This window comes from Hyaena hyaena, unplaced genomic scaffold (genome assembly GCF_003009895.1).
Source record: "Hyaena hyaena isolate Hyena2069 unplaced genomic scaffold, ASM300989v1 scaffold_1257, whole genome shotgun sequence".
NCBI lineage: Eukaryota > Metazoa > Chordata > Mammalia > Carnivora > Hyaenidae > Hyaena > Hyaena hyaena.
In genome coordinates this window covers 265,033-276,531 of record NW_024081877.1, presented here as the reverse complement: position 1 = coordinate 276,531, position 11,499 = coordinate 265,033, and the positions used below count along the sequence as shown (strand labels likewise).

The following is an 11,499-nucleotide window of genomic DNA, read 5'->3' as shown; positions in this document are numbered from 1 at the left end:
TAGTCATAAAAAGATGAGGTCAAGTGTCCAAGTGTCTCCATTTAGAAGGCACAGTAAGTGATGCTGTTACTGGTTACCTGTCTTTTCCTAAATGTACACATTGTACTGCTTACTCTATTCCTATTTATAATCCTACAATACAGAGCAACATGGAGTTCTCATTTCCAGCCCCCAACATGCTTTGCAGTCTAATTCTAATCATGATTGGAAACACTGAATCAGGAAGTGTGTGAGTGAAAAGATGCTAATTTAGATCTCAAAATAGATTCAGTCTTTTTCAGTTTTAGATGATTGGAGACAGGGAATTTCTAAGCCTGGGAACTGATAACTTCAGGAGCTTCTTTCCCATTCAGGGCCTGAATATTAAAAAAATTGATCTCATAAGACTTTCAGCACAGTATTTCTGACAACTGCAAATTAGATGGCAGAATATCCAAAAATGACTTTCTGTGATGATCTATCACTGATCTGGGCAGAAGACTGAAAGGCAGGAAAAATACTCTGCAAGGTAGTGAGCAATCACTACATGAGTATCTCCATGAGTGAGTATCCTCCAAGTATTCAATCTATATGTGCGGTGTTGCTCTTTCAGTTGCCATCTCAGTTTTTTGCACTTTGTTTTTGTCTATAGTTTTATTTTTTAAGAAAAAAAAACACCAACTTCTAAAAGCCTTTTGCCATCACCACACACATAGCAATTTGCAATATCAAATACAATAACAGCACAGCTAGCAAAAGGGTTCTTAAAGCAGGGGTGTCCACAGCAAAGTAGCGGCATTGAAAAGTACTCAAGCTTCAGAAACAACCTTTTGGGGCTCAATTTCACATCACTGAATCAAGGAATAGTACACAATAAATGACCATTAACTTGTCTACACTACAAAACAGTGGCGAGCATATTAAAGGTGTCCAGAGCTTTCTTTTTTTTTTCTTTTTTAAATGTAATCTTCCACAAACAATGGTAATTTATATTATAATTTTGACATAGAAAAATATATAAATTCAAACACTTAATACATAATACTTTTCACAACTGAATTTGTCTCTGTTTCCCCAACATCAAGGCCCCATGAACAACTCAAGCCAAAGCTAATTTGCTCCAACTAAACACCCCTGCTGCCTATTGAAACAAGAGGGATTGTCACAGAATGATAGTCACTTATAAACAATATATTTAGGGAAAGCTCTGAAATAACAGCCACTCAAGAACCAACCATTGGTGAGCAATTAAAACAATCAGCTCCTACTTCTTCAATAACCAGTACAGAGTCTCTCTCTTCTTCCCCTAGACTGCTTTAGAGAACGATATCCTTCATACGCTTCATACCAGGAGATTCTTTGTCACGACCCTCCTTCAGAGTGGGGTTGACCTCATGCATGACTTTCTCCTTGTCAGCTCCACGGGGCTCAGCTTCAGAGGGACGAGAAGGACCATTGTTGACATACTGCTCCAGATCACGGGCGGGCGGCGCCAGGGCAATGGTGTAAGACATGGAGGGCTTGGTGGGCATAGGGCTCTTGAGGTGCAGGGGGGAGGTGACAGGGCTAACAGCCTCACAGCCATTACCCGCCTCCCGAATAGCACCGTTGACCTTGGGGCTGCAGATGGCCACATCAACAGTTCTCCTGCCTTTCAGAGTGGGCCTCTCCTCAGCCGGGTGGTCACTGACATCTTTTCCAAAGGTTGCAAAAGTCCGCTTGGTGGGGCCGCAGTCGTCATAAGCCTCAACATCAGCAGCAGTAGCTTCAATGGACAGAGCGATGACATTCCTCACATGCTCAGGGGACTTGGAGCGGGTGGGCATAGGGTTCCGGGGCATCCAGCACCTATCAGAGTGGCCAAGAATCCTGCATTCTTCCCTGCAATGAAATCCTTCATTCTGATCTGTTTGAAGAAAATAAAATGTCAATTTCATCAGCTTCTCCCAGGAATCATTGTTACTCCCCAGTGCTCTGGTTTCTTAGGTACCCACAAGCCCTCCTGGGAAATGGCACTTTTAGATAGTCCTTTATTGCCTTCTGGAACAAGTGTGAAGAATTGGATTTTTAAAAGGCTGTAGATCTCCCCCTTGCATATTCCTCTCTCTTATTATTAGTTTGTTGTTGTTCCCACTGCTGACAAACTAAAAACCTAAAGGTAAACATGTTATGATGAAAAAATGTATTTTTAAAAAATTTAGGCGCGCCTGGGTGGCTCAGTTCAGTTAAGAATCTGACTTCAGCTCAGGTCATGATCTTGCAGTTCGTTAGTTCAAGCCCCACATCGGGCTCTCTGCTGTCAGCACAGAGCCTGCTTCAGATCCTCTGTCCCCCTCTCTGTCCCTCCCTTGCTCACACTCTTTCTCACCTTCTTTCAAAAATAAATGAACATTTAAAAAATAAAACATAAAAATGTTTATCCTGAGTGTCGAGGGGCTGAGAATTAGCATTTTTATCAACAGCTACAGCTAAAAATCAACTGCATTTGAAACCTAGTTCCAGAGGAGGGGCAAGATGGTGGAGAAGTAGGGAGCTCTGTACCTGCACTCGCGCCCAGGCATCACACGGAAAAGATAGAAGCCATAGGAAACCGTACCAAACTCAAGAGATTGAGAGAGAAAGGACACAGATTCCACTGAGAAAGCCTTCTAACGTGAGTGCGAACTGGGGAAGTAAAAATCGGGCCTGAATTGGAGACTGGAGAGACGGGCCACCCCCCTCTGTGGGGAGTGAGAGGGGAAAAAGAGAGTCCGAAACAGAAAAACCTCCGCTTGGGGGAAAAACCTCCTCTCGGGGTGTAGAAAATCTTTGCGCACAAAATACCTGCGCGTCAGGCCCCTCCATGCTCCAAGTTGCCCAGGAGGGGCTGCGCTTGCGGTTTGCTTCTTTGTGCGGGCTCCTGGCCGGTGGGGAGAGATTGCGCGCCTGCAGCCATTGCCCTCGAGGCAGGCTTGGACCCCTGAGGAGCCCGCACAGACACCAGGTGTCCGCGCTCCTAGCTGGCTGGAACTCTAGAGGGAAGGCAGAGGGCTAAAAACTGGCAGATGTGACCTCGAGTTCGTGTTTTGGGTGAGGAGACACAAAGGGAACTTGATTTCCTCACTCCAGCGGGCTCAGCGTGCCAGCAGACAAAGCCCCCCGCCCCGCCCAGGCCCCTCAGCCCAACCCTGAGGAGAAGGGAGCCACGGCTTCTAGCTCCACCCCCCAGAGATAGCCTGGAAGATTGGAATTTCCCTGAGGGGGAAGCCAGGGGATCCTCTGAGGCAATTTCAGCCGGGTGCTTGGCCTAGGATGTGGAGGCTGTGACTGGCCTGGGTTGAAAAGCTCAACAAACTTTGGCTGAGCCCCTGACTCAGGAAGTTTACACGCCTATAAAAACGAGGTGGAACACCACCACTCTCCTCCCTACAACTCCAGGCAGAACTCCCGCCTGACTCATTGGATCACACCACGCCCATCCCTGCTTGAGAGCTGCCCTCCTCCCTTTTCCCCCTTTTTTTTGTTTTTGTCCCCCACCCCCACCCCCGCAGAACACTGACCTGATTACCTCTGGTCACCAGCGTGCTTAAACAATCAAATTTAGTCCATTCTGTAGATGTAAATTCTACACCTCCCGACCTTACAACTCTTTCTCTCAGAAGTAATTAGACTATATAGTTTCTCTGGATAATACCAGCAGCCTTCTCTCACCTATCCAACCATATTCTACCCTTTACCGCTTTGAAAAAAGCTTCATATCCCTTCTGCCTGTTCATTCTATTTCCAGTTTTGCCTCATCCCGCCCTGTCTTCTCTCTCTTTCTCTATGCTCTTCAACCAGCACTGCACACAAACGGCTATTTAACTATAGCTGAAAACCCGGTTATATGCTTCAAACCGTTCTTTGTCCATCGGTTTTCTTCTTTCTTCCTTTTCTTTTCTCCTTTTTGAGCCTTATATATATTTTATACTCCCTATTATTTGCCCTCTCTCCTCCGTCTTTTCTCTTAACTTTTTCGTTTTCCCTCTCGCTTAGCATGTTAGTTGAATTAGCCTGTGTGTTTGTGTGCTCTTGCTCCCTGTGTGTTTGTCTGCCTGTTTTCTTTTCCAGGAAACAAGCCAGAGTACACAAGGTGGAGAGTCCCAAATATCACTAATAATAGGAAAATAAAATAACCAAGGCCCCAACAAGACAGACCAAGAGATACCATTCAAAAAACACTCTCTGAAAGGATAGGCCCTGGACAGTGAAAGAGTCTTCTTGGATAGAGCAGCGCTCATAGATACAGAGAGCATAACAGGTCCTTAAAACCAACAAGAGCTGGAAAGCTAACTAAAATGACGACACAAAAGAGCTCTCCTCCAAAGAAACTTCAAGAAGAAATGACAGCTAATGAACTGCTCAAAACAGATATCAGCAGCATTACTGAACAAGATTTTAGAATAATAACGGTAAAATTATTAGCTTGGCTTGAAAAAAACATAGGGGACATCAAAGAAACTATCACTACAGACAGAATGAAAAATAAAAATAGGCATGAAGAAAATGCGATAAATGAGATACATAATAAATTAGAGGCCTCCAATGCACAGATTGAAGAGGCAGAAAGGAGAATAAGTGATTTAGAAGACACCATTATAGAAAAACAAGAAGCTGACAAAAAAAGAGACAAACTGATCCAGGAACATGAAAGAAGAGTTCAAGAGCTCAGCGACACGGTCAAATGCAACAATATCCTTATGATAGGAATCCCAGAAGAGAAAGAGAGGGGGAAAAGTGCTGAAGGAGTCCTGGAACAAATTATGGCAGAGAATTTCCCAGACCTGGGAAAAGAAGTAAACGTTGAAATACAAGAGGCTCAGAGGACCCCCCCTCAGACGTAATCTGAATCGACCTTCTGCACGGCATATCATAGTAAAAATGGAAAAATACAAGGATAAAGAGAAAATTTTGAAAGCAGCTAGGGAGAAAAGGGCCCTAACATACAAAGGCAAACCTATCACAGTGGTGACAGACCTACCTACTGAAACGTGGCAGGCCACAAAGGACTGGCAAGAGATCTTCCATGTGATGAACAGAAAAAATATGCAGCCAAGAATCCTCTACCCAGCAAGCCTGTCATTCAAAATAGAAGGAGAGATAAAAACCTTTCCAAATAAACAGAAATTGAAAGAATTTGTCACCAACAAGCAAGCCCTACAAGAAATCCTGAGGGGGACGCTCTGAAGGACAGGTTGCAAGAAACAAAGATACCAGAGACACCACCACAAGCATGAACTCCGCAAAAGACACAAAGACTCTAAACCCCCATATTTAAATAATAACACTGAATGTAAATGGGCTGAATGCTCCAATCAAAAGACATAGGGTAGCAGAATGGATAAAAAAACCAAAATCCATCTATATGCTGTCTACAAGAAACTCATTTTAGACGGGAAGATACCTTCAGATTAAAAGTAAGGGGATGGAGAAATATATATCATGCTACAGGAAATCAAAAGAAAGCCGGAGTAGCGATACTTATATCAGACAAACTGGACTTTAAATTAAAGACAATCACAAGAGATGAAGAAGGGCACTACATAATAATTACAGGGTCCATCCATCAGGAAGAACTAACAATCATAAATGTCTACGCACCGAATATGGGAGCACCTAAATATCTAAAACAATTAATCACAAACAGAAACAAGCTTATAGATAAGAATGTGCTAATAGCAGGGGACTTTAATACTCCGCTTACAGCAATGGATAGGTCAACCAGACAGAAAATCACTAAAGAAATAATGGACTTGAAAGACACATTGGACCAGATGGATCTGACGGATATATTTAGAACTTTACATCCTGAGGCCAGGGAATTTACTTTCTTCTCAAGTGCGCATGGCACATTCTCCAAGATAGATCACATACTGGGACATAAAGCAGCCCTCAATAAATATAAAAGAATAGAGATCATACCATGCACACTGTCAGATCACAATGCTTTGAAACTTGAAATCAATTACAGGAAGAAGTCTGGAAAACCGCCAAAAACATGGAGGTTAAAGAACACCCTTCTAAAGAATGAATGGGCCAATCAGGCAATTAGAGAGGAAATTAAAAAATATATGGAAACAAATGAAAATGAAAACACAACAATTCAAAATCTATGGGATGCGGCCAAGGCAGTCCTAAGAGGAAAGTACATTGCTCTCCAGGCCTATTTCAAGAGATTAGAAAAAGCACAAGTCCAAAATCTAACAGCTCACCTAAAGGAGCTAGAGGCAGAGCAACAAGAACGCCCTAAACCCAGTAGAAGAAGAGAAATAGTAAAAATTAGAGCAGAAATAAACAACATAGAGACCAAAGAAACAATTGAACAGATCAATGAAACCAAGAGTTGGTTTTTTGAAAAAGTAAACAAAATTGACAAACCTCTAGCCAGGCTTATCAAAAAGAAAAGAGAGAGCACCCAAATAGACAAAATTATGAATGAAAATGGACTTATTACAACCAACCCCTCAGAAATACAAGCAATTATCAGGGAATACTATGAAAAATTATATGCCAACAAATTGGACAACTTAGAAGAAATGGACAAATTCCTAAACACACACTCACTACCAAAATTCACACGGGAAGAAATAGAAAACCTGAACAGACCCATAACGAGTGAAGAAATCGAATCAGTGATCAAAAATCTCCCAACAAATAAGAGCCCTGGACCTGATGGTTTCCCTGGGGAATTCTACCAGACATTTAAAACAGAATTAATCCCAATTCTTCTCAAGCTATTCCAAAAAATAGAAGTCGAAGGAAAACTCCCGGACTCATTTTATGAAGCCAGCATCACTCTGATTCCCAAGCCAGACAGAGATCCAACAAAAAAAGAGAACTATAGGCCAATATCCTTGATGAATACGGATGCAAAAATTCTCAACAAGATCCTTGCAAATCGAATCCAGCAGCATATCAAAAGAATCATCCACCAAGATCAAGTGGGATTCATTCCTGGGTTACAGGGCTGGTTCAACATTCGCAAATCAATCAATGTGATCCATCATATCAATAAAAGAAAAGATAAAAACCATATGATCCTGTCAATAGATGCAGAAAAAGCATTTGACAAAATACAGCATCCCTTCTTAATAAAGACTCTCGAGAAAGTTGGGATAGAAGGAACCTACTTAAACATCATCAAAGCCATCTATGAGAAGCCTTCAGCTAACATCATCCTCAACGGGGAAAAACTGAGAGCTTTCCCCCTGAGATCAGGAACACGACAGGGATGTCCACTCTCACCACTGTTGTTTAACATAGTGCTGGAAGTCCTAGCATCAGCCATCAGACAACAAAAGGAAATCAAAGGCATCAGAATTGGCAAAGAGGAAGTCAAACTTTCACTCTTCGCAGATGACATGATACTCTACATAGAAAACCCGACAGACTCCACCAGAAGCCTACTAGAACTGATCCAAGAATTCAGCCAAGTTGCAGGGTACAAAATCAACGTACAGAAATCGGTTGCATTTTTATACACCAATAATGAAGCAACAGAAAGAGAAATCAAGAAACTGATCCCATTCACAATTGCACAAAAAACCATAAAATACCTCGGAATAAACCTAACCAAGGATACAAGAGATCTGTATGATGAAAACTATAGAAAACTTATGAAGGAAATTGAAGAAGACACAAAGAAATGGAAAAACATTCCATGCTCATGGATAGGAAGAATAAATATAGTTAAGATGTCATTACTACCTAAAGCACTCTACACATTCAATGCAATTCCAATCAAAATTGCACCAGCATACTTCTCAAAACTAGAACAAACTATCCAAAAATTTGTATGGAACCACAAAAGACCCCGAATAGCCAAAGTAATACTGAAAAATAAAACCAAAACGGGAGGTATCACCATCCCAGACTTCAGCCTCTACTACAAAGCTGTCATCCTCAAGACAGTATGGTATTGGCACAAAAACAGACACATAGACCAATGGAACAGAATTGAGAACTCAGAAGTGGACCCAAAAGTATACAGCCAACTGATCTTTGACAAAGCAGGAAAGAATATCCAATGGAAAAAAGACAGCCTTTTTAACAGATGGTGTTGGGAGAACTGGACAGCAACATGCAGAAGAATGAAACTAGATCATTTTCTCACACCATGCACAAAAATCAACTCAAAATGGATAAAGGACCTGAACGTGAGACAGGAAACTATCAACACCCTAGAGGAGAAAGCAGGAAACAACCTCCTTGACCTCCACCGCAGCAACTTCTTACTTGACACATCCCCAAAAGCAAGGGAATCAAGAGCAAAAATAAACTGTTGGGACCTCATCAAGATTAAAAGCTTCTGCACAGCCAAGGAAACAACCCAGAAAATTAATAGGCAACCAACGGAATGGGAAAAGATAGTTGCAAATGACATATCAGATAAAGGGTTAATATCCAGAATCTATAAGGAACTCACCAAACTACACGCCCGAAAAACAAACAACCCAGTGAAGAAATGGGCAGAAGACATGAACAGACACTTCTCCAAAGAGGACATCCAGATGGCCAACAGACACATGAAACGATGCTCAGCATCCCTCCTCATCAGGGAAATACAAATCAAAACCACACTGAGATACCACCTCACGCCAGTCAGAGTGGCTAAAATGAGCAAATCAGAGAACTCTAGATGCTGGCGAGGATGTGGAGAAACGGGCACCCTCCTACACTGTTGGTGGGAATGTAAACTGGTACAGCCCCTCTGGAAAACAGTGTGGAGGTTCCTCAGGAAACTAACAATAGAACTCCCTTATGACCCAGCAATAGCACTGCTAGGAATTTACCCAAGGGATACAGAAATGCTGAGGCATAGGAGCACATGTACCCCAATGTTCATAGCAGCACTCTCCACAATAGCTAAAACATGGAAAGAGCCTAAGTGTCCATCAACAGATGAATGGATCAAGAAGATGTGGTTTATCTATACCATGGAATACTACATGGCAATGAGAAACAATGAAATCTGGCCATGTGTAGCAACATGGATGGACCTTGAGGGTGTTATGCTGAGCGAAATAAGTCAGGCAGAGAAGGACAAATATCATATGTTTGCACGTATAGGAGGATTAGGAGGAACTTGACGGAGGAACAAGGGGGATAAGAAGGGCGGAAATGGTGGGGGAAAGGGAGAGAGGCAAACCATGAGAGACTCTTGAATGCTGACAAAAACTGAGGACTGATGGATGTGGGGGGGAGGGGGGGATGGGCATGGAGGAGGGCACTTTGGGGATGAGCACTGAGTGTTATGTAGAAACTAATTTGACAATAAACTATTTGTAAAAAAAAATAATAATAAAAAAAATAAAAAAATAAAAGTACGGGGATGGAGAAATATATAGCATGCTACAAGAAGTCAAAAGAAAGCCAGAGTAGCTATACCTATATCACACAAACTGGACTTTAAATTAAAGACAATAACAAGAGATGAAGAGGGGCATTACATAATAGTTACAGGGTCTATCCACCAGGAAGAACTAACAATCATAAATGTCTATGCACCAAACATGGGAACACCTAAATACTAAAACAATTAATCACAAAGAGAAACAGGCTCAAAGAAAAGAATGAGCTAATAGCAGGGGACTTCAATACTCCACTTACAGCAATGGATAGGTCAACCAGACAGAAAATCACTAAAGAAATAATGGACTTGAAAGACACTTTGGACCAGATGTATCTGACAGATATATTTAGAACTCTATATCCTGAGGCCAAGGAATTTACTTTCTTCTCAAGTGCGCATGGCACATTCTCCAAGATAGATCACATACTGGGACATAAAGCAGCCCTCAATAAATATAAAAGAATCGAAATCATACCATGCACACTCTCAGATCATAATGCTTTGAAACTTGAAATCAATCACAGGAAGAAGCCTGGAAAACCCCCCAAAACATGGAGGTTAAAGACCACCCTACTAAAAAATGAATGGGCCAATCAGGCAATTAGGGATGAAATTAAAAAATATATGGAAACAAACAAAAATGAAAACACAACAATCCAAAATCTATAGGATGTGGCAAAGGCAGTCCTAAGAGGAAGTACATTGCACTCCAGGCCTATTCCAAGAACCTAGAAAAAGTGCAAGTGCAAAATCTAACAGCTCGCCTAAAGGAACTAGAGGCAGAGCAACAAGAATGCCCTAATCCCAGTAGAAGAGAAGTAGTAAAAATCAGAGCAGAAATAAACAACATAGAGACCAAAGAAATAATTGAACAGATCCATGAACCCAAGAGTTGTTTTTTTTTGAAAAAATAAACAAAATTGATAAACCTCTAGCCAGGCTTCTCAAAAAGAAAAGAGAGAGCACCCAAATAGACAAAATCATGAATGAAAATGGAATTATTACAACCAACCCCTCAGAAATACAGGCAATTATCAGGGAATACTATGAAAAATTATATGCCAACAAACTAGACAACTTAGAAGAAATGGACAAATTCCTAAACGCACACCCACTACCAAAATTCACACGGGAAGAGATAGGAAACCTGATCAGACCCATAACTAGTTAGGAAATCGAATCAGTGATCAAAAATCTCCCAACAAATAAGAGCCCAGGACCAGATGGCTTCCCCGGGGAATTCTACCAGACGTTTAAAGCAGAATTAATACCCATTCTTCTCAAGCTATTCCAAAAAATAGAAAGTGAAGGAAAACTCCTGGACTCATTTTATAAAGCCAGCATCACTCTGATTTCCAAGCCAGACAGAGACCCAGCAAAAAAAGAGAACTACAGGCCAATATCCTTGATGAATACAGATGCAAAAATTCTCAATAAGATCCTTGCAAATCGAATTCAACAGCACATAAAAAGAATTATCCTCAAAGATCAAGTGGGATTCATTCTTGGGTTACAGGGCTGGTTCAACATTCGCAAATCAATCAACGTGATACATCACATTAACAAAAGAAAATATAAAAACCACATGATCCTGTCGATAGATGCAGAAAAAGCATTTGACAAATACAGCATTCTTTTTTAATAAAGACTCTAGAGAAAGTTGAGATAGAAGGAAATTACTTAAACATCATAAAAGCCATCTATGAGAAGTCTTCAGCTGACATCATCCTCAGCGGGGAAAAACTGAGAGCTTTCCCCCTGAGATCAGGAACACGACAGGGATGTCCACTCTCACCACTGCTGTTTAACATAGTGCTGGAAGTCCTAGCATCAGCCATCAGACAACAAAAGGAAATCAAAGGCATCAGAATTGGCAAAGAGGAAGTCAAACCATCACTTTTTGCAGATGACATGATACTCTACATAGAAAACCCAACAGACTCCACCAGAAGCCTACTGATCCAAGAATTCAGCAAAGTTGCAGGGTACAAAATCAATGTAGAAATCGGTTGCATTTTGATACACCAACAATGAAGCAACAGAAAGAGAAATCAAGAAGCTTATCCCATTCACAATTGCACAAAAAACCATAAAATACCTAGGAATAAACCTAACCAAGGATACAAAAGATCTGTATGATGAAAACTATA

The 11,499-nt window shown here is 41.4% G+C and overlaps 1 protein-coding gene across 2 annotated transcripts in view; it reads right to left on the bottom strand.

Moving 5' to 3' along the window:
- Positions 1-1,070: 1,070 nt before the first annotated feature.
- The window catches only part of PCDH19 (protocadherin 19), a 158,912-nt gene continuing 148,483 nt past the window's right edge, over positions 1,071-11,499 (bottom strand). For both annotated transcript variants that reach the window (XM_039223036.1, XM_039223037.1), the window contains one exon: positions 1,071-1,885. In XM_039223036.1, the coding sequence (XP_039078967.1) occupies positions 1,296-1,885 (590 nt within the window). In that variant the 3' untranslated portion in view covers positions 1,071-1,295. The remainder of the gene's footprint in view (positions 1,886-11,499) is intronic.